The sequence below is a fragment of the Salmo trutta genome, chromosome 27 (assembly GCF_901001165.1).
Source record: "Salmo trutta chromosome 27, fSalTru1.1, whole genome shotgun sequence".
Taxonomy (NCBI): Eukaryota; Metazoa; Chordata; class Actinopteri; order Salmoniformes; family Salmonidae; genus Salmo; species Salmo trutta.
This window is the reverse complement of record NC_042983.1, coordinates 16,250,263-16,274,211: the sequence shown is the minus strand read 5'-3', so window position 1 is coordinate 16,274,211 and position 23,949 is coordinate 16,250,263. Positions and strand designations below refer to the sequence as shown.

Sequence of the window (23,949 nt, the reverse complement as noted above, 5' to 3'; positions counted from 1 at the left end):
ACTGGAACGAACTACGAAAATCTCTGAAACTGGAAACACTTATCTCCCTCACTAGCTTTAAGCACCAGCTGTCAGAGCAGCTCACAGATCACTGCACCTGTACATAGCCCATCTATAATTTAGCCCAAACAACTACCTCTTCCCCTACTGTATTTATTTATTTTGCTCCTTTGCACCCCATTATTTCTATTTCTACTTTGCACTTTCTTCCACTACAAATCTACCATTCCAGTGTTTTACTTGCTATATTGTATTTACTTTGCCACCATGGCCTTTTTTGCCTTTACCTCCCTTATCTCACCTCATTTGCTCACATTGTATATAGACTTATTTTTCTACTGTATTTTTGACTGTATGTTTGTTTGACTCCATGTGTAACTCTGTGTTTTTGTTTTTGTCGTACTGCTTTGCTTTATCTTGGCCAGGTCGCAATTGTAAATGAGAACTTGTTCTCAACTTGCCTACCTGGTTAAATAAATGTGAAATAAATAAATAAATAAAAAGTTAGGCTCACCACTTTATTTTAAGAATGTGAAATGTCAGAATAATAGTAGAGAGAATGATTTATTTCAGCTTTTATTTCTTTCATCACATTCCCAGTGGGTCAGAAGTTTACATACACTCAATTAGAATTTGGTAGCATTGCCTTTACATTGTTTAACTTGGGTTAAACGTTTTGGGTAGCCTTTCACAAGCTTCCCACAATAAGTTGGGTGAATTTTGGCCCATTCCTCCTGACAGAGCTGGTGTAACTGAGTCAGGTTTCTAGGACTCCTTGCTCGCACATGCTTTTTCATTTCTGCCCACACATTTTCTATAGGATTGTGGTCAGGGCTTTGTGAATACCTTGACTTTGTCTTTAAGCCATTTTTCCACAACTTTGGAAGTATGCTTGGGGTCATTGTCCATTTGGAAGACCCATTTGCGACCAAGCTTCAACTTCTTGACTGATGTCTTGAGATGTTGCTTCAATGTATCTACATAATTTTCCTGCCTCATGATGCCATCTATTTTGTGAAGTGCACCAGTCCCTCCTGTAGCAAAGCACCCCCACAACCTGATGCTGCCACCCCCGTGCTTCACAGTTGGGATGATGTTCTTCAGCTTGCAAGCCTCCCCCTTTTTCCTCCAAACATAACGATGGTCATTATGACCAAACAGTTCTATTTTTGTTTCATCAGACCAGAGGACATTTCTCCAAAAAGTATGATCTTTGTCCCCATGTGCAGTTGCAAACCGTAGTCTGGCATTTTTATGGCGGTTTTAGAGCAGTGGCTTCTTCCTTGCTGAGCGGCATTTCAGGTTATGTCGATATAGGACTCGTTTTACAGTGGATATAGATACTTTTGTACCTGTTTCCTCCAGCATCTTCACAAGGTCCTTTGCTGTTGTTCTGGGATTGATTTGCACTTTTCGCATCAAAGTACGGTCATCTCTTGGAGACAGAACGCGTCTCCTTCCTGAGCGGTATGATGGCTGTGTGGTCCCATGGTGTTTATACTTGCGTACTATTGTTTGTACAGATGAACGTGGTACCTTCAGGCATTTGGAAATTGCTCCAAAGGATGAACCAAACTTGTTGAGGTCTACAATTTCTTTTCTGAAGTCTTGGTTGGTTTCTTTTGATTTTCCCATGTCACGCAAAGAGGCACTGAGTTTGAAGGTAGGCCTTGAAATACATCCACAGGTACACCTCCAATTGATTCAAATGATGTCAATTAGCCTATCAGAAGTTTCTAAAGCCCTGACATTATTTTCTGGAATTTTCCAAGCTGTTTAAAGGCACAGTCAACTTCGTGTATGTAAACTTCTGACCCACTGGAATTGTGATACAGTGAATTATAAGTGAAATAATCTGTCTGTAAACAATTGTTGGAAAAATTACTTGTGTCATGCAAAATGTAGATGTCCTAACCGACTTGCCAAAACTATAGTTTGTTAACAAGAAATTTGTGGAGTGGTTGAAAAAACAAGTTTTAATGACTCCAACCTAAGTGTATGTAAACTTCCAACTTCAACTGTAGGTTAAGACATTTTGTGAAATAGCACAGTTACAAATAGAAATCAAACTGGATGGACATCAGAAATAGAGGAAGGACTAAAAACAGGACTAAAAAAAGAGGACTAAAATACTTTCTGAAGGGACTGTATTTCAACAGCTAAATTCAGCAGCAAGAACACCTTAATCTGTCTTATATTTTAACAAGCCAGTGACGTTAGGGAGAGATCTCTGGAGTTAACCTTTTCTGGTTACAGAATACATGGGTGTAATAATAAAAAGAAAGCATCTGTATTTTTAACTGTACAAACTTGATAGCCAAAAAGTTATTTTCATTACTTAAAGTCCTAGTCTTTAAGTAATGAAAAAAATGAAAAACCATCACCCACTATGTTGTTGCTCACAAGGATTTTAGAGAGCTTACAGTGTGCAGGTCCTGGATGCGAGTCCTGAGTCCCTCCACAACATCATTCCTCTCCTCATTGCTGTTGGGGTATGGATACACGTGACAGTGGTAGCTGAGGGACAAAAAGATAAGCTCCATGATGTTATCACATAGGTTAAAGCCACAGTCTTCAGAGCTTGTTGGGGGCAACATAACAGGCCTAATGGTTTGACAGGGAATCACCTCAGGCTGAAAGTGTAACAGGTCAGTTGGAGAGGTGTTTTAATTACCAGTCACAGATCTTCTTGACTTTCTGACCGATCTGCTCACCCCAGTAGGAGATGAGGAAAACCACACTCTTAGTTGGCTCACCCTGCAATAACCAGAGAACAGGAAGCAGTTTAGAATATAGACACGGTAAGGCTGAGGTGAGATGTTCTACCTCTCACAGGCCCAACAGGGATGCTGTTAAATTTAGCTACGTGGTAAGCAGTACCTTATTATTTTATCTCACACTCAACCATTTAGAAAAGGGCTAAGAATCTCTCTCAGGCAGAACATCATTGACCCACCGTGTCAGGGTCCTCCAAGTACTCGTCAATCTCAGAGTAGCTAAGGATGGTGTAGCCCTTACACACTCTCCACAGCATGCGCTCAAAGGCCTCTATTTTCCTTCTCTGAATCAGCCCTGATATAAACCTGCAGGAGTGAGGGTGAGATAAACAGGGTATTACAGTAAACAGGCACAAATACCCAAGTGTGTACAAATATATATGACTGCTAATAGCCCTTTACCCCAGTTTGGCCCCTAGTCGCTGCATGCTGCTGTAGTCCATCATGGAATCCTTTTCTAGGAAGGGGAACTCCTCATACTGGACCTGCGGGGGCTCACACTGTGAAACATAACCCCAGTGTGAGGACACACACAAAACACATACACCCCCATAACACATTGTTAGAAAAAGGGCTAGAATTTGCCCATGTATGAATGAATAAAAGACAAGCAGCAAGATTTTGGCTAGCCCCAGATGTATCCCCAAAACATCCTCTATAAAGAAAAAAAAGAGAAAAGAAAGCCTCAATGTTATGCGCTAAGGCAAATCATGTGACACTAAGATTTGCTCAGTCTCCTCATGAAGCAAATCAAAGCCAATGAAAGTGCTCTTAAGTCAAACTGAGGGGCAAAGCGTTGTACAGTGGTGGGATCCTGCTTTGTGGGGAAGCTGTTGGACCTACCTCTGCGCTGCGGTGCACAAAGTTGCGTGTGATGCGCAGCATGTGTGTATACTCTGTCAGCTCCAGGAGGTTCTTCTGTAGCTTCTCCTTATTCCTGGTCACCTCGCTCAGCTCCACCTCCAACCTCTGCAACTGCTCCTGGAGACAGCCATACATACAGAGAGTCAATAGAAATGGCAATACGGGATGTGTCCCAAATGGCTCCATATGTTCCCTATACAGTGCACTACTTTTGACCAGGGTCCTGGTCAAAAGTAGTGCACTATATAGGGAACATATGGTGCCATTTGGGACGAAGACAATACTTCATTCTTATGATAAAAGGATTTATAACGTTCTAGAGAATGAGACATGTAGGGTGCGCTAACCATTATAACTAGGCCATGCTTGGGCAGGGGTGCAACCGGATTCACTTCTCCCTCTGGAAGTGGGAGGTCTGCCCTCTTGATTTCTCTTAGAAGGTACCCTGTCAAAGATGCAATGAAGTGTTAGTACACAACACACAGTCACTGCTTTCCAAACAATCCATTTGTTTCAAATAATACATGTATATCAATAAGCTTAATCTGTTGTAATTTACACTGTGTTTTTCATCAAGCCCACACTAGGCCCAGGGCTAAGAGTCTCTTTAGCCCTGGGCTAAGAGATTTTAGCCCGGGGCTAAGCGAGTGTTCACACTTGCACATTCTAAAGTGGACTAGCACCAACCTTAGCCCAGGGCTAGCTGGCCCTGCTCCGCAGCAGGGTTAGCACTGACTTTTCAGGGGTTAGCCCCAGAAACACGGTGTCAAAATATCCAGTATTTTACAGGGTCAAGAACAACACGTAGAATATTCACTGTCAAATTGTATTTTTAATGGAGCACATTTTCTCCTCTCCTCAGTTCCTGACCGCATATGCTGCCCTAGAAATAGAATGAATGGAACGGGCGTACTCATTCAAGTCAATGATGGCATAATGGTTGGACTGGCGGCCATTGAGAGTATACCCATAGGAGCAAAGCAGGGAGCAAAGCAGGAAGTAAAAGCAGGAGGAGTACACATCAATATGGGTCGTCACTAGTTAACACAGCCACAAGTTCTCTGCTACCAATGACTGGAACGAACTGCAAAAATCTCTGAAGCTGGAGACTCATATCTCCCTCACTAGCTTTAAGCACCAGCTGTCAGAGCAGCTCACAGATCACTGCACCTGTACATAGCCCATCTGTAAACAGCCCATCTATCTACCTACCTCATCCCCATACTGTATTTATTTATTTATCTTGCTCCTTTGCACCCCAGTATCTCTACTTGCACATTCATCTTCTGCACATCTGCCATTCCAGTGTTTAATTGCTATATTGTAATTACTTCGCCACCATGGCCTATTTATTGCCTTAACTTACCTCATTTGCACTCACTGTATATAGACTTTTTGTTTTCTTTTGTTCTACTGTATTATTGACTATGTTTTGTTTATTCCATGTGTAACTCTGTGTTGTTGTATGTGTCGAATTGCTATGCTTTATCTTGGCCAGGTCGCAGTTGCAAATGAGAACTTGTTCTCAACTAGCCTACCTGGTTAAATAAAGGTGAAATATATATATTTTTTAAAAGCATATAATCTAGGCTTGGGCGGTACCCAGATTATCATACCGACTTTATGCCATACCAGGATATGCAGTAATACCGGCACTGAACACAAGGGCCACTATTTTAAAACCCCGACTGATCCTCTGATATCCAAAGGTTAGCGATACTAACAAGTAAATGTAAAATCCCATAGAGAATGCTAACGAGTGCAAACATTTTATACAGTCTCTGGACTAAAGTATTTGTAGGACAGACATCCCAGCTCATAAAGTTATACAAGTAACAAAAAAATCGGACTCACAGTTTGCTGCACGCACAAAACAAATATTAAACAACAAGGCTCTTGATCCAGGAGGGGATTCTCTGCGGTCACCAAGCAAAGCTTGGTTGATAGCTAACTAGCTACTAAATTAGCAAACCAAATGCACAACTGCAGAGCATTTAGCTAAATTTAGACAGTTAACTTAATAGGTATAACATATCTTGCTGGCAAATATTTAGTTGTGAACTTCAAACTAACTACACTGAGCAAAAATATAAACACAACATATAAAGTGTTGGTCACGTTTCATGAGTTGAAATACAAAATACCAGACATTTTCCATACACACAAAAAGCTTATTTCTCAAAAATGTTGTGTACAAATGTGTTTACAACCCTGTAAGTGAGCATTTCCCCTTTGCCAAGATAATCCATCCACCTAACAGGTGTGGCATATGAAGAAGCTGATTAAACAGCATGATCATTACACAGGTGCACGTTGTGCTGGGCACAATAAAAGGCCACTCTAAAATATGCAGTTTTGTCAAACAACGCTATAGCTATCTCAAGTTGAGGGAGCGTGCAATTGGCATGCTGACTGCAGGAATGTCCACCAGAGCTGTTTGCCAGAGAATTTAATGTTAATTTCTCTACCATAAGCTGGCTCCAACGTTGTTTTAGAGAATTTGGCAGTATGTCCAACCGGCCTCACAACCGCAGACCACGTGAAACCACGCCAGCCCAGGACCTTCGCATCCCTTCGTTACCTGTGGAATCGTCTGGGGGGGGGGGGGGGGGGTGCCCTCCAAGGCCGACTGATGGCTGCACCCCTGTCCAGTCATGTGAAATCAATAGATTAGGGCCTAATGAATTTATTTAAATTGGAACTGTAACTCAGTAAAATCTTTGAAATTGTTGCATGTTGCGCTTATATTTTGCCCACGAATCCAAACCTGCTGTGAATGTAACATTCTAAGGTGTTATATTTTATATATATAACAGCTAAAATTGACTTATTGCATTCGTTATCATTCATTAGCCTGAAAACCAATGGTAGGCCTAGTCTAGCAATACATTTAATTATCATCTCAAGGTTTTGTTTAAAAAAAATGATTTAGTCACTGCATAAAATAAATGAAATATCAGCCTTCTGGCTACACAAACAGAGACTGCATAATACAATTTAATAAACAAGTCAAGACCCAGCCATTATTCTTTTCCATTATTACTTTTATTCAAGACAGAAAAACAAAAAAAAATCTTAAATTCAAATCAAATGTTATGTCACATGCTTCGTAAACAGGTGTACAACAGGTATATAAATGTTCTCACCCATCTACACACAAAACCCCATAATGTCAAAGTCAAAACATGTTTTTAGAAATTGCTGCAAATTTATTGAAAATGAAATGCAGAAATATCACATTTACATAAGTATTTACACCACTGAATCACATTTGGCAGCGATTTCAGCTGAGAGTCTTTATGGGTAAGTCTAAGAGCTTTGCATACCTGGAATGTACAATATTTGCCCATTATTCTTTTCAAAATTCTTCAAGCTCTGCCAAATTGGTTGTTGATTACTCCGAAACAACCATTTTCAAGTCTTGCCATAGATTTTCATGCGGATTTAAGTCAAAACTGTAACTTGGCGACTCAGGAACATTCCCCGTCTTCTTGGTAAGCAACTCCAGTGTAGATTTGGCCTTGTGTTTTAAGTTATTGTCCTGCTGAAAGGTGAATTAATCTCACAGTGTTTGGTGAAAAGCAGACTGAACCAGTTTTTCCCTCTAGGATTTTGCCTGTTTTTAACTCTATTCCGTTTCCTTCTTATTCTGAAAAACTCCCCAGTCCTTAACAATTACACGCATACCCAAACATGATGCAGCCACCACTATGATTGAAAATGTGGAGAGTGGTACTCAGTAATGTGTTGTATTGGATTTGCCCCAAACATAACACTGTGTATTCAGGACAAAAAGTGAATTTCTTTGCCACATTTTCAGCAGTATTACTTTAGTGCCTTGTTGCAAACAGGATCCATGTTTTTGAATATTTGTATTCTGTACAGGCTTCCCTCTTTTCACTCTGTCAATTAGGTTAGTATTGTGGAGTAACTACAATGTTGTTGATCCATCCTCAGTTCTCCTATCATAGCCATTAAACTCTGTAACTGTTTTAAAGTCACCATTTGCATCATGGTGAAAACCCTGAGCGGTTTCCTTATTCTCCGGCAACTGAGTTAGGAAGGACGGCTGTATCTTTGTAGTGATTTAGGCTTGCCATAACAAAGGGGTTGAATACTTACTTACAAGACGTTTCAGCTTTTTCATTTTGTAATAATATGTAAATATTTCTAAAAATATAATTCCACTTTGACATTATGGGATATTGTGTCTAGCCCAGTGACAAAATCTAAATTTAATCCATTTTAAATTCAGGCTATAATACAACAGAAAAAGTCAAGGGGTGTGAATACTTTCTGAAGGAGCTGTCTATACAGAGAGTACCAATACCGAGTCGATATGCAGGGATACGAGGTAATTGAGGTAGCTATGTACATATAGACGTAAAGTGACTAGGCAAAAGGATAGATAAGACAGTAGCAGCAGCGTGTGGTGAGTGTGAATGTGTGTGTATATATTGGGGTGTCAGTATGTGTGAGTGTGTGGGTAGAGTCATGTGTGCATAGAGCCAGTGCGGGAGAGTTAGTGTAAAAAAGTGAGTGTGTGTGTTGGGGTGTCAGTGTATGTGTGAGTGTGTGGGTAGAAGCCAGCTTGTGTGCATAGAGTCAGTCCAAAAAAGGGTCAATGCAGGTAGTCTGGGGAGCCATTTGATTAGCTATTTAGCAGTCTTGTTTAGCAGTTTTATGGCTTGGGGGTAGAAGCTGTTCAGGGTCCTGTTGGTTCCACACTTGCACTGGTATCGCTTGCCGTGCGGAAGCAGAGAAAATAGTTTATGGCTTGGGTGGCTGGAGTCTTCACAATTTGTTGGGCCTTCCTCTTACGCCACCTGGTATATAGAGGTCATGGTTGGCAGGGAGCTCGGCCCCAGTGATGTACTAGGCCGTATTCAACACCCTATGTAGCGCCTTGCGGTCGGATGCCTTGCAGTTGCCATACCAAGCGGTGATGCAGCCAGTCAAGATGCTCTCAATGGTGCAGCTGTAACTTTGAGGATGAGGGCCCATGACAAATTTTTTCTGCCTCCTGAGGGGGGAAAGACGCTGTCGTGCCCTGTTCACAACTGTGTGGGTGTGTGGAAAATGTTAATTCCTTAGTGATGTGAACACAGAGGAACTTGAAGCTCTCGACCTGCTCCACTACAGCCCAATCAATGTGGACGGGGGTGTGCTCGCCCTCCAGTTCCTGTAGTCCACGATCAGCTCCTCTGTCTGGCTGATAAGGTCTTGGACTTCCTCCCTATATTCTGCTTTATTGTCGATCAGTCCTACCACCGTTGTGTCGTCAGCAAACTTGGTGTTGGAGTCGTGTGCGGCTACGCAGTCGTGGGTGAACAGGGAGTACAGAAGGGCACAAAGCACACACCCCTGAGGGGCCCCCGTGTTGATGGTCAGTGTGGCAGATGTGTTGTTGCCTACCCTGACCGCCGGGGGGCGGCCCATCAGGATGTCCAAAAACCAGTTGCAGAGGGAGGTGTTCAATCCCAGGGTCCTGAGCTTGGAGGGGACTATGTTGTTGAATGCTGAGCTGTAGTCAATGAACAGCATTCTTACATAGGTATTCCTCTTGTCCAGATGGGATAGGGCAGTGTGCAGTGCGATTACATCATCCGTGGATCTATTGGGGCGGTATGCCAATTAGAGTGGGTCTAGGGTGTCGGGTAAGGTGGAGGTGATATGATCCTTGACTAGCCTCTCAAAGAACTTCATGATGACAGAAGTGAGTGCCACGAGCGATAGTCATTTAGTTCAGTGACCTGCATCCATCTGCATTTACCTCATTGGACACAACATCCTGATTGATATTATTAATTAATTATTTTCTATAATGAATATGAATAAAAATTATTACACTCAAAATTCAACTTTTGTTTTGTTTCTATTACAAAGTATTTCATTGCCCTTTTAAGAGGACATTTCCCCTTTATAAGCTCTGTTGCACCGAAACCATTCTTAAAACTCAGGTTGTAAAACTGCATTTGTAAAACGATGCAACTCGCAATTGAAGGAGTAGATAAATAAACGTGGTAGCAACGTAAACTACATTTGCCAAAACTGCTTTCAGGGAAGTGTTGTGCATTGACTGCTAATCAGAATCAGACGTTTCCCCTCTCATGGCTCTCGCAACTTGAATGTCCCTTGAGGAATATTTATCTCGCAAGCTGACTAGGTAAATAGGTAAAAAATATTCTACTGTGGGGTTGACTGATTTTGTTTTAATAACAAAATTAGGCCTACATGGCAAAAATAGTAGCACTGGAAAGTTATATCCTGAGTGATAAAGTACAGGCTTTGAATTACTTTGCCAGCAGTTACAGTAGGCTACACACTGCTGTCTGAGTTGAGCGATGCTGTGCTGCGCATTAGGTTACAGTTCATGAGGAAATCAGTCAATTGAAATAAATGAATTAGCTCCTAATCTATGGATTTCACATGACTGGGAATACAGATATGCATCTGTTGGTCACAGATACCTGAAAAAATAAAAATGGACCTCAGGATCTCCTCACAATTCTGTGACCAGCAATTCTGTTCGTTATGCCTGCCCATACCGTAACCCCACCGCCACCATGGGGCACTCTGTTCACAACGGTGACATCAGCAAACCGCTCGCCCACACAACGCCTCACAACGGGGTAATCGTCTTGCTGAAACAGGCAAGGGAAAATTGTTGCCACAAAGTTGGAAGCACAGAATTGTCTAGAATGTCATTGTACGCTGTAGCTTTAAGATTTTCTTCACTGGAACTAAGGGGCCAAGCCCGAACCATGAAAAACAGCTCCAGACCATTATTCCTTTACAGTTGGCACTATGCATTCGAGCAGGTATTGTTCTCCAAACCCAGATTCGTCCATCGGACTGCCAGATGGTAAAGCGTGATTCATCAATCCAGAGTATGCGTTTCCACTGCTCCTGAGTCCAGTGGAGGTGAGCTTTACACCACACCAACTTGTGCTGACATTTCTTCCAGAAACAGTTTGGAACTCGGTAGTGAGTGTTGCAACCAAGGAAAGATAGTTTTTACACGATTCAGCACTCTGCAGTCCGGTTCCGTGAGCTTGTGTGGCCCACCACTTTGCGGCTGTGCCGTTGTTGCTCCGAGACGTTTCCACTTCACAATAACAGCACTTACAGTTGACCGGGGCAGCTCTGGCAGGGCAGAAATTTGACAAACTGACTTGTTGGAAAGGTGGCATCCTATGACGGTGTCACGTTGCCAGTCACTGGAGATTTTCAGTACGGGACATTCTACTGCCAATGTTTGTTTATGGAGATTGCATGGCCGTGTGGTCAATTTTATACACCTGTTATCAACGGTTCTGGCTGAAAACAGCAGAATTAACTAATTTGAAGGGGTGTCCACATACATAGCGAATATTTTGCAAAACAGACATGCTTCGGTTAGTATTAGGCTATGCCATCTACAACCCCCACTGGAGATGTTGAATGCAGATCTACACTGATCTCAAAAACGACCTCTCAAGAATCAATGACAGAAATCCATTGCAGTAGAGAACTTTAACCCGATTTGAACACTTTCCATGACTACACTGTACTTTATTCTTCACTTGGATCCCAATTTGCACCAAATTGAATATTTTTAAGCAGTTGATGTTATTCTTTAACACAGACCCCAAAGCAAATCAGGGGGAGGAAAATAGCTTTATTCAAACAGGACAGATCTTGGAAGGAGGTAGATGGTGGATGTTCATTCTCCTGGTTCTCAGTGACGCTCCCTCAGTGATCCTCTCCTGTGGTTCTCTCCAGTGAACAAAGGGGCAGGATGTAGTTTATAACACAGCCCTAGCCTGTGGTTGACTAGTTAGAATTCCTTGCAATAAAACTCTATCCTATTTCAGGTTGGACCAATGAGAACGTGCCACACCATAAGATCAAGACTGACATTCCTAACAGATGTTGAACTAAAAACCAACCATTTCCATTGATCGTTATTACTCTACTGATTTCTCGTCCTCTGTCTCTGCGTTGTGTATTTATCTTCAAAATATTCTTATAGTAAAGATTTTTTTCCCTAGGTCTGGGTGATAGCAGTTCAGTACTTTATCTGAATGTTTTCCAACAGAGAGAAACAAAATGGTGCAGTTTGAGGTCATGTGGTGGAGGGTGATGCAGGCGCTGGAGATGTGGGTGTGAGCAGGTGTGTCTGGGCAGGGTGATATCGTTGATGTTTGTATGTTTTGCATCATTTCAAATATATATTTTTAAAGTATGTTCTCCTTACACTGCGCTTTTGTTATTTTGGAGGTTAGAGACTACGTTGTTTATCTCCCTCATAAACGTTTATTTGACATGATCTGTGTAATCTGACTGACTTGTTTTGTACTGTATTTACACCAGGGTAGTCCATCTTTCTAGATAGGTGCCCTACTGTAAGTTTGCTAATTTGAAGTGAAAACCATCCAGGGCATAGATAAAGGAAACCAGTTTAGTAAATAATTATAAAACCATTTCAAAATCCCAATAATGATGCCTGTATGCTAGATAAAGAATACACAAATATTGTTTCAGCCACAAGTTTGTTGCCCACACAAACTTTCCTTATTTACATATGATTCATGTTTGGTTGTAGGCCACCCTCTTTCAACAACCTCCAGAGTACTCAGAAATGTTTTCACACATTCCCAGGAACTACTAAGTCTGACATGAGGGAAAGCTCCTTCTCCATTCAAAAGGTGTGCTAACTGCATCCTGTGTTGAGTGATGATATCTCCTTGAAGTTGTAGCAGCTCAGCCGTTGTTGGTGGATGCACATCATGGAGTCTTGGTTCATTTCATCTCAGGGTCATTCTTCTTGATAGCCCAGTCGTCTTAACACTGCTCTCTGAAGTTCTGGGATGTAGGTTTAGTAGACCTCTGAAGTTGTCAATGCTTAGACACTTCACCTTCGAGACGTGTTATTGTAGTCTCCTGTCGCTGAAAGATAAAATGCTCAACAAATATTATTCTGTCTATAGAATTTCATTACTATAACTGCAGAACTGTTGTTGACACTTACATATTGTTGCCATCCGCATTCCATGAGGCTGGACGATAGTTACAAGTTCTACCAGAGGAGGGAAAGTAAACCATGTACATGAGTATGTGGTTCTAGAATGACTCCAGCTCAGATGTAGACCTAGATCAGGGATGGGCAACTCCAGTCCCCGGGGGCTAATTGGTGCCACACTTTCCCCCAGCCCTTTATAAAAACTAAAATATGCTATCACACCTGATTAAAATAATTGCATCCTAAACTGAAGACCATGATTAGTTGATTATTGAAGTCAGGTGTGTCAGCTGGGGCAAAGGTGTCAACAATCAAGCCCTCAAGGACTGGAGTTACCCATCCTTGACCTAGAGATAAAAAAATAAAACTAACATGCTCCATCAATCCCAATCTGGAATCCAATTTTACCATTTGACAACTGGGACAGAATTGCCTTTGATGACCATCAATCTTATATTTCCAGGGTAAATAGATCCAGTTTAGGATTAATGATAATTGGAGGAAGCTACTAGGCAGACATAATTCATGTTCCCAGTCATTTTATATAAATGTCACAGTCCTATACATGTGTATCTTTCGGGCTAGGACTGTCTACATCTCAGCCAGACAGCTCAAATGAGGAATAACATGGTCATATCTCTGTGCACTAAACTAATCTATTGGGGTAGTATGCCATCATTACTGAAAGAAAATCCTTGGAAGTTAATATTCCTAAACATCTTAGCCACATAGATGCCTACTTCATTTTTAGTACAAATATTATTGTTCTTGGCCAGCTAGGGGGAATACAAAGTTGGAACAGACATGGCCAAAAAGACTTTGCCTGCTTCCCGATCTGATTCAACACTTGACAATGGTGGGGCTGGAAACACACTACACTTGGTAGGTGTTGATGTCAATTGCTGCCTGTTATAACTGAAAAAGCTGCAATATTTTTGTTGAAATATATTTTCTAGCTAGGGCTTTGTCGTCAAATGATGATCTTGGCTACTCCGTGCCACTATTGTGAAGTGAAGTAGCTGGCTAGCCAATCAGATGCACAGTTAAGATCACAGACGTTAGAAATTTAACACAAGGTCAAGGATACATACAGTTGAAGTCGGAAGTTTACATAAACTTAGTTTAGAGTCATTAAAACTCGTTTTTCAACCACTCCACAAATTTCTAGTTAACAAACTATAGTTTTGGCAAGTCGGTTTGGACATCTACTTTGTGCATGACAAGTAATTTTCCAACAATTGTTTAGAGATTATTTCACTTAATCACAATTCCAGTGGGTCAGAAGTTTACATACACTAAGTTGACTGTGCCTTTAAACAGCTTGGAAAATTCCAGAAAATGATGTCATGGCTTTAGAAGCTTCTGATTGACTCAAATAATGTCAATTAGCCTATTGGAGGTGTACCTGTGGATGTATTTCAAGGGCTACCTTCAAACTCAGTGCCTCTTTGCTTGACATCATGGGAAAATCAAAAGAAATCAGCCAAGACCTCAGAAAATAAATTGTAGACCTCAACAAGTCTGGTTCATCCTTGGGAGCAATTTACAAACGCCTGAAGGTACCACGTTCATCTGTACAAACAATAGTAAGCAAGTATAAACACCATGGGACCACGCAGCCGTCATACTGCTCAGGAAGGAGACGCGTTCTGTCTCCTAGAGATGAACGTACTTTGATGCGAAAAGTGCAAATCAATCCCAGAACAGCAAAGAACCTTGTGAAGATGCTGGAGGAAACAGGTACAAAAGTATCTATATCCACAGTAAAACGAGTCCTATATCGACATAACCTGAAATGCCACACAGCAAGGAAGAAGCCACTGCTCTAAAACCGGCATGAAAAATCCAGACTACGGTTTGCAACTGCACATAGGACATATTACCATCGTTATGTTTGGAGGAAAAAGGGGGAGGCTTGCAAGCCGAAGAAGACCATCCAAACCGTGAAGCACGGGGGTGGCAGCATGTTGTGGGGGTGCTTTGCTGCAGGAGGGACTGGTGCACATCACAAAATAGATGGCATCATGAGGCAGGAAAATTATGTGGATATATTGAAGCAACAGCAAGACATCAGTCAGGAAGTTGAAGCTTGGTCGCAAATGGGTCTTCCAAATGAACAATGACCCCAAGCATACTTCCGAAGTTGTGGCAAAATGGCTTAAGGACAACAATGTCAAGGTATTGGTGTGGCCATCACAAAGCCCTGACCTAAATCCTATAGAAAATTTGTGGGCAGAACTGAAAAAGCCTGTGCGAGCAAGGAGGCCAACAAACCTGACTCAGTTACACCAGCTCTGTCAGGAGGAATGGGCCAAAATTCACCCAAATTATTGTGGGAAGCTTGTGGAAGGCTACCCGAAACATTTGACGCAAGTTAAACAATTTAAAGGCAATGCTAACAAATACTAATTGAGTGCATGTAAACCTCTGACCCACTGGGAATGTGATGAAAGAAATAAAAGCTGAAATAAATCACTCTACTATTATTCTGACAGTAAGACATTCTTAAAATGAAGTGGTGCTCCTAACTGACCTAAGACAGGGAATTTTTACTAGGATTAAATGTCAGGAACTGTGAAAAACTGACTTTAAATGTAATTGGCTAAGGTGTATGTAAACTCCCGACTTCAACTGTATAGCTAGCTACAACTAAATAGTGAAGCAATATTCTAAATTAAAATGAAACAAACCAATGCCTGTTGCAGTCAGCTAGCAAACAAGCTAGCTACACTAGCATGGCCTGAAAACAACAAACCAAACAAGTAATCCATAGTAGCTATAACACTCACTTCTATATTTACAACTAAAATGCATATGCAACACATCACTTTATATCTAGCTAGCAAGATAGCTACATTAGCTAACGTATGTCTTACCTTTTCAGCAGATCAGTTTTGAATCCCTTCGCTAGCAAGCTCTCTCCACTTTGAACGCAAATAGGAGGTTCACTTTCGACTCTCGTCTTGGCCCGGGCGCAATCATTTTTCCCTTTTCACCTGTTGGCTCTTAAGTTCCCCGTTTCTTTTAGAGGTCGACCGATTAATCGGAATGGCCGATTAATTAGGGCCGATTTCAAGTTTTCATAACAATCAGTAATCGTCATTTTTGGACACTGATTATGGCCGATTACATTGCACTCCATGAGGAGACTGCGTGGCAGGCTGACTACCTGTTATGCGAGTGCAGCAAGGAGCCAAGGTGCTAGCTAGCATTAAACTTATAAAAAAACAATCTTAACATAATCACTAGTTAACTACACATGGTTGATGATAATAAGTTTATCTAGCTTGTCCTGCGTTGCATATAATCAATGTGGTGCCTGTTAATTTATCATTGAATCACAGCCTACTTTGCCAAATGAGTGATTTAAGAAGCGCATTCGCGAAAAAAAGCACTGTTGTTGCACCAATGTGTACCTAACCATAAACATCAACGCCTTAAAACCAGGGAAATTGTGTCACTTCTCTTGCGTTCTGTGCAACAGAGTCAGGGTAGATGCAGCAGTTTGGGCCGCCTGGCTCGTTGTGAACTGTGTGAAGAGCATTTCTTCCTAACAAAGACAGCCAACTTCGCCAAACGGGGTATGATTTAACAAAAGCGCATTTGCAAAAAAAGCAATCTTTGCACGAATGTACCTAAACATCAATGCCTTTCTTAAAATCAATACACAGAAGAATATATTTTTTAAACTGCATATTTACTTCAAAGAAATTCATGTTAGCAGGCAATATTACCTAGGGAAATTGTGTCACTTCTCTTGCGTTCATTGCACACAGAGTCAGGGTATATGCAACAGTTTGGGCCCCCTGGCTTGTTGGGACCTAATTTGCCAGAATTTTACATTGAAGGTTGTGCAATGTAACAGCAATATTTAGATTTATGGATGCCACCCGTTAGATAAAATACGGAACGGTTCCGTATTTCAATGAAAGAATAAATGTTTTGTCTTCGAAATGATAGTTTCCGGATTTGACCATATTAATGACCTAAGGCTCGTATTTCTGTGTGTTATTATATTATAATTAAGTCTATGATTTGATAGCGCAGTCTGACTGAGCGGTGGTAGGCAGCAGCAGGCTCGTAAGCATTCATTCAAACAGCACTTTCCTGCGTTTGCCAGCAGCTCTTCGCAATGCTTCAAGCATTGCGCTGTTTATGACTTCAAGCCTATCAACTCCTGAGATTAGGCTGGCAATACTAAAGTGCCTATTAGAACATACAAATTCAAAGGTATATGAAACACAAATGGTAGAGAGAGAAATAGTCCTATAATAACAACAACCTAAAACTTCTTACCTGGGAATATTGAAGACTCATGTTAAAAGGAACCACCAGCTTTTTCATATGTTCTCATGTTCTGAGCAAGGAACTTAAACGTTAGCTTTTTTACATGGCACATATTGCACTTTTACTTTCTTCTCCAACACTTTGTTTGTGCATTATTTAAACCAAATTGAACATGTTTCATTATTTATTTGAGACTAAATTGATTTTAGTGATGTATTATATTAAGTTAAAATAAGTGTTCATTCAGTATTGTTGTAATTGTCATTATTACAAATCTGCATCGACTTTTTTGGGTCCTCCAATAAATCGGTATCGTCGTCGAACAATCATAATCGGTCGACCTCTAGTTTCTTTATGTTAGATGGGGTCCGAACTGCTGGGACAAGTTGTGGGCTACCCGTATCTGCCATATGGGCATCAAAGTTCCATTCATATCTCAGTCTGATCTGGCACTGCCTCCGGAAACTCGTAATTCATTATATGCAGTCGTAAATCTGGCGGGAAAATCCGACCCGACAGGGAAATTGAATACAGCAGTTTTCAGTTAGGCTGGAGGCGCAATATTGTTACTATTGAAATTACATTGGGTGATCACTAGCAACCTAAGAGCTTTTGAACATTAAAAAAACAAAAACAGAGACAAAGTAACATATTGCAGCTTTAAAATACAAGTACTTGGAAAAGCCACTCAATTACAGTAATGAGAATAGTGTTACTTTCCACCTCTGGTCGAGTGTTGCATTCGTCTGTAAGTCCAGGGTTTTGGGATACAAATGTGAATCCTTAGTCCAGGGCTAAAGCTTAACCCAAGGTTAACAAATGCTTGTGTGAACACGGGATAAGCTATCCCAGGGCCAGTCTTAAGGCCCTTTCAGGCAATTTTTGTGAACTCAGAGCGGTTCGCTTAATTTTTTGGGCAGTGTGAACTCAGACACCTCAAAAGAGCCCCTGAAGCGAACTGAATGGAGACCATCTCGAGAGGTGGTCTGAGTTCAGTTTGCTTGAATTCGGCGGTCCGGTTTCCTTTTTTTTTTAGGACAATGTGAATGCAAAGCTCCCCAGGTTTGCTGGTAATTATTCCCGCACCACACAGAAGACTACTGTAACACTGTTTCCCCTGGCATAAACCCTCACATTGGTGCCACAAATGAGAAGATGTGCAGGTTCGCAGAAAAAAATGTGTGCCATCTTTGTATATTGATTAGCGATTGTCAACGACACACAGAAATTCAATCCATCAATCCATACACAACAATGACAAAGCAAAAACAGGTTATACATTTATGCAAAAAAAAAAAAAAAGGTTTACCCCTTTTTTTTCTCCCCAATTTCGTGGTATCCAATTGGTAGTTACAGTCTTGTCTCATCGCTGCAACTCCCGTACAGACTCGGGAGAGGCGAAGGTCGAGAGCCATGCGTCCTCCAAAACACAACCCAACCAAGCCGCACTGCTTCTTCACACAATGCACATCCAACCCGGAAGCCAGCCGCACCAATGTGTCGGAGGAAACACCATACACCTGGCAACCTGGTCAGCGTGCACTGTGCCCGGCACAGGAGTCGCTAGTGCGTGATGAGACAAGGATATCCCTGCCGGCCAAACCCTCCCTAACCCAGACAACGCTGGGCCAATTGTGCGCCTCCTGGTCGCGGCCGGCTGCAACAGAGCCTGGGCTCGAACCCAGAATCTCTGGTGGCACAGCTAGCACTGCGATGCAGTGCCTTAGACCACTGAGCCACCCGGGAGGCCCCCATTTATGCAAATTTAAAGAAAACTGAAAATACTACAAAACTGAAATATCACATTTACATAAGTATTCAGACCGTTTACTCAGTACTTTGTTGAAGCATCTTAGGCAGCGATTACAGCCTCGAGTCTTCTTGGGTATGACGCTACAAGCTTGGCGCACCTGTATTTGGGGAGTTTCTCCCATTCTTCTCTGAAGATGCTCTCAAGCCCTGTCAGGTTGGAAGAGGAGCATCGCTGCACATCTATTTACAGGTCTCTCCAGAGATGTTCGATCGGGTTCAAGTCCAGGCTCTGGCTGGGCCACTCAAGAGACTTGTCCCGAAACCACTCCTGCATTGTCTTGGCTGTGTGCTTAGGGTCGTTGTCCTGTTGGAAGGTGAACCTTCGCCCCAGTCTAAGGTCCTGAGCGCTATGGAGCAGGTTTTCATCAAGGATCTCTTTGTACTTTGCTCCGTTTATCTTTCCCTCGATCCTAACTAGTCCCCAAGTCCCTGCCGCTGAAAAACATCCCAACAGGATGCTAACATCACCATGCTTCACCTTAGGGATGGTGCCAGGTTTCCTCCAGACGTGACACTTGGCATTCAGGCCAAAGAGTTCAATCTTGGTTTCATCAGACCAAAGAATCTTGTTTCTCATGGTCTGAAAGTCTTCAGGTGCCTTTTGGCAAACTCCAAGCGGGCTTTCATGTGCCTTTTACTTCTGGCCACTATCATAAAGGCCTGATTAGTAGAGTGCTGTAGAGATGGTTTTCCTTCTGGAAGATTCTCCCATCTCCAGAGGAACTCTAGAGCTCTGTCAGTGACCATTGGGTTCTTTCTCCCTCGATTGCGCAGTTTGGCCGGGCGGCGCAGTTTGGCCAGGTCTTGGTGGTTCCAAACTTCCATTTAAGAATGATAGAGGCCACTGTGTTTTGGGGACCTTCAATGCTGCAGACATGTTTTGGTACCCTTCCCCAGATCTGTGCCTCAACACAATCCTGTCTCGGAGTAATACGGACAATTCCTTCGACCTCGTGGCTTGTTTTTTTCTCTGACATGGACTTTTTTTTATATAAACTTGTGTGTGCCGTTCCAAATCATGTCCAATCAATAGAATTTTCCACAGGTGGACTGTGGATCAAGTTGTAGAAACATCTCAAAGATGATAAATGGAAACAGGATGCTTCTAAGCTCAATTTTGAGTCTCATAGCAAAGGGTCTGAATATTTATGTAAATAAGGTATTTCCATTTTTAATACATTTGCTAAAATAGAAATAAAACTGTTTTTCGCTTTTTCATTATGGGGTATTGTGTGTAGACTGATGAGGAATTTATTTTATCCATTTTAGAATAAGGCTGTAATGTAACAAAATGTGGAAAAAGTCATGGGGTCTGAAACTTTCAGAATGCAGTGTTATCTAGCCTGCACTTTGTAAAAACCCAGAGTGCATGTTAGAAAAAGGGTCTTGGTTCCTTTCTAAACATAGCAATGTGAAAGCAAAGAGGACTCTGTCCACAAAATAGGTGAAGTGAACTGGCAAAATAGTTGAGTCTTCATTCAAATGCAAGGGCAGTGTGAATACAAAGAGAACAGTTATTTTGCTTCTCTTTTTCTTTACCCCAGAGTTCACTTTGAAGAGAACTGAGCTCGGTTCTTTTAAAGAGGACTATATGTGAAAACACCCTTTGTCCGGGGCTAAGGACAGCCCGGGGCTAAGGACAGCCCGGGGCTAAGGACAGCCCGAGGCTAAGGACAGCGCAGTGTTGAAAGTCCTCAAGAGTCAAATGTACTCTGCCTCACACTTATCCTTTCCTCTCAGGAGCTCATATTTCTGAGAAACTCACGCCAACGCTCCTTGTACTTTGCTTTTTGGGGGACCTAAATTTAATCTCCAAGCATTGGCCTCAAATTAAGCCTGAGTTTGGCTGCCTTGGATGAGACTCATTGGCCAGAGCAGTATATCTCATAACTTTACCGTGGACATGGAGACTGGGATTTACACAGTAACTAGGTGTGAATGTTGTTGAGTTATTCAGGAGTGAATCACGCCCATCATCACTTTTATTAAACATTAAACCGACCAGTTTTATCCTTACCTAAAATTCTCTCCATCTCCTCACATCTTTTTAGCTCAGTGACAAACTTCCGCTGGAATAGATTCACGCTGGGGTTGAGCTGAAACAGTAGGAGCAGAGCCACATTGTTACTTTCACCACAAACACACACCTGTCTGAGCAGATTGACTGGATTTTTCAAATGATCACCGACATTCCACATTATACTCTACAGCAGTGGTCACCAACCGGTCGATCGCGATCGACTGATCGTTCTCCAAGGCATTTCTAGTCGACCACAAGACATTTGTTAAAAAGACAACAATAACGCCATTTGCGTTCCAATTTTGTTGTATTCGTTTCACGCTGTTAGCGGTAGGTGCACTTGATTCAGCAGCCCTAGCACCAGGAAGTCAAAGTTCCCATTTTGAACCATTTCATGTGTCTGAAGGTAGAACTCTGGCGTACCTGGCAGGCAGAGAGCAAATCAAGTGCACCTATAGGTATACCGCTGTCCAATCAGATAGCTCAAATCACCGTGTCTGCAAAGTTTCCTCGAGCCATAGAATGTAAAAAGAAGCCTGGAACGTACAGCAATGTTGATACTGTGAGATTTCAAAGCTTAAAACCATGACTAGAGACTCAACGAATACAGCAAAGAGCTACTGTTTGTAAGTTCATATTTAAATTGTTATTCAGCACTGTCAACACTTTGTTCAACACCTTTATAAGCCACCAGCAGTACAGCTGCAATGAATGAGTATAGCAAAGTGTTCTGATAAGCTTGTGTTATTATTAGCGACTTATGTATTTTTAAATACCAAGGAATATTTCACTTTCTCTGGTCATAGGAGTAACATCAGCTGGAAGACTGTGTCCCCTTTTCTCAGCTGAGGGAAGGAGGGCGGTGGGACAATGAGTCATGTTGGAGAGCCTCACGCTGTCCCCTCCCTCCCCTCAGACTGACCATCAGATGCAGGCCATCAGTCCAGTAGAAAAAAGAAAACATTATTATGCTTACTTAGCTGTGCCTCACAAATAATACAACAAATTATCTATTACCCGTGTGATCATATACCTCAAATTGTTTCAATAATTTAAAAATGATCTTCAGAGAACAACATCGCCAGTACAATTCTAGCATAGCCAATATGCAGTGATAATGTATTGGGCCTATAGCCTAATGCAAAAACCTCATTACTACAGAACTGTTTTTAATTGGTTATTGTTTTTAAAAAATCTGAGCAGTAGATCTCTGCTTGAATTTTGACTCAGGAAAGGTTGGTACCACTGCTCTACAGGGCAAGTTGCAACACTGAGATATCACATGAACTCAAACTGGTCCAGACTCCTCACAAGAACCTGTTAACATCGGTAAAGCAAGCACAATCTACTGTACTCAGTATGGTTAGACTTTACTTGTTATATAAGCCATCTTGTGTCAGATCTTATGTTAGGGAAACCCATGGGCAACATTCTACATTCCTGCTCATGTCTGACAGTGACAGCTCACAATACAACAGCACCAAAGAGAGAATAACTTTCAATTTGTTTTAATACAGCTATGCTAGTTAGATGACAGTTTATTTGGGGATTAATACTTACGTCTCTGAATTCCACGATACCCATTTCTCCCAGTTCGCTGATGCAGTCGTATGCTGATCCAGACTGCAGAAACAGCTGGGTCAAACACATCTCTTCACTTCGGAACAACGAGCCCATCTTGACAGCCTGCTCTTCTCACACAATACAACCGGCTTGCTAGTTTCAGCTACAGCCAATCTTAGTCACGAGCCCAAACCACTTCCCTGGGTAGGCTTAGCGGACGAACAATCTCACCGGTGAGCTCCGGCGTCTCAGAAGTAGCTAGCTAGCAGGCAAGCAAGCTAGCAGCTAGCTGGCTGGCTAGCAAACAACCGGTGCATTCACTTCAACACCGTGTCAATCATTGGCCCATCAGTGACACGTCTCCAGTCCAATGAGTCTCAAGAAGTTCCTGTCGAAGTCATCTTGCTGTAACCACATTAACGTGGCTATCGATTTAGCGAACCAGAAGGTCCACTCTGTCACTAGCTAGCGTTAGATGGTTCCGTAAACTCTCTTCTCAGTCAAGTTGTGGTAACGTTAGTTAGCTTCTGACAGTAGAAACGTTCCGGTAGATAACTATTACTATAAGCACATTTTAAACTTGAAACTTCAATAAATACTAACTTGCTTTAAACACTCATGCGCCCATTCATATGGAGTTTGTATGCAAGCTATGCCACGTTCAGAACAACTCGGAAATCTCCGACTTCAGTGCGTTCAAGACGACTGGTAACTCGGGGGGAGGGAAGGAGCTCCGACTTGACCCAACCATCATCCAACTCCGCAAATCTTCTTCTTCTTCTTCTTCTTCTTCTTCTTCTTTGGAGATTAACGGCGGTTGGCATCCAATATGTTGCATTACCGCCTACAACTGGACTATAATATAAACCCATTTTACTTTGTGAAAGAAAATGGGAAAGGAAAAACTCAAAACAAAACTCAAAAACAATATTATAAAAAAACACCCTACCAACTAACTCTACACTCTACCCCATTCCACTACTTTGACCCTATCTGCTCCTGCACCATGCCAACGGCCTGGGAGGACTGGACACCACCACTCAACACACCCTGTAACTCTTCTGAAGTCAAATCTCGTATGCCCAAATACATCTCTGCAGCTGGCACCACAACATATATTTTCTGTGATTTACGTTCCATTTCTGCGGTACAGTTGATAACCATTGCTATGAACGCTAAGAAGCCAACCTTACTGGAGCATACAGTACCAGTCAAAAGTTTGGACACACCTACTCAATCAAGAGTTTTTCTTTATTTTTAGTATTTTCTACATTGTAGAATAATAGTGAAGACATCAAAACAATGAAATAACACATGGAATCATGTAGTAACCAAAAAAGTGTTAAACAAATCAAAATATATTTTTATATTTGAGATTCTTCAAAGTAGCCACCCTTTGTCTTAGCTCCCGAGTGGCGCAGCGGTCTAAGGCACTGCATCTCAGTGCTAGAGGCGTCACTACAGACCCTGGTTTGATCCTGGGCTGTATCACAACCGGCTGTGATCGGGAGTCCCATAGGGCGGTGCACAATTGGCCCAGCGTTGTCCGGGTAAGGGGAGGGTTTGGTCGGGGTAGACAGTCATTGTAAAATAAGAATTTGTTCTTAACCGACTTGCCTAGA

At 42.0% G+C, this 23,949-nt stretch overlaps 1 protein-coding gene across 1 annotated transcript in view; it reads right to left on the bottom strand.

Moving 5' to 3' along the window:
- LOC115164441 (V-type proton ATPase 116 kDa subunit a) overlaps positions 1 to 23,086 on the bottom strand; it is a 35,473-nt gene extending 12,387 nt beyond the window's left edge. The window contains exons 1-8 of the mRNA XM_029716904.1: positions 22,325 to 23,086; positions 20,762 to 20,840; positions 3,989 to 4,086; positions 3,621 to 3,758; positions 3,180 to 3,277; positions 2,957 to 3,083; positions 2,675 to 2,757; positions 2,424 to 2,517 (exon numbers count right to left, since the gene is read on the bottom strand). Of these exons, the coding sequence (XP_029572764.1) occupies positions 2,424 to 2,517; positions 2,675 to 2,757; positions 2,957 to 3,083; positions 3,180 to 3,277; positions 3,621 to 3,758; positions 3,989 to 4,086; positions 20,762 to 20,840; positions 22,325 to 22,441 (834 nt within the window). The 5' untranslated portion in view covers positions 22,442 to 23,086. The remainder of the gene's footprint in view (positions 1 to 2,423; positions 2,518 to 2,674; positions 2,758 to 2,956; positions 3,084 to 3,179; positions 3,278 to 3,620; positions 3,759 to 3,988; positions 4,087 to 20,761; positions 20,841 to 22,324) is intronic.
- Between the last annotated feature and the right edge of the window lie 863 nt (positions 23,087 to 23,949).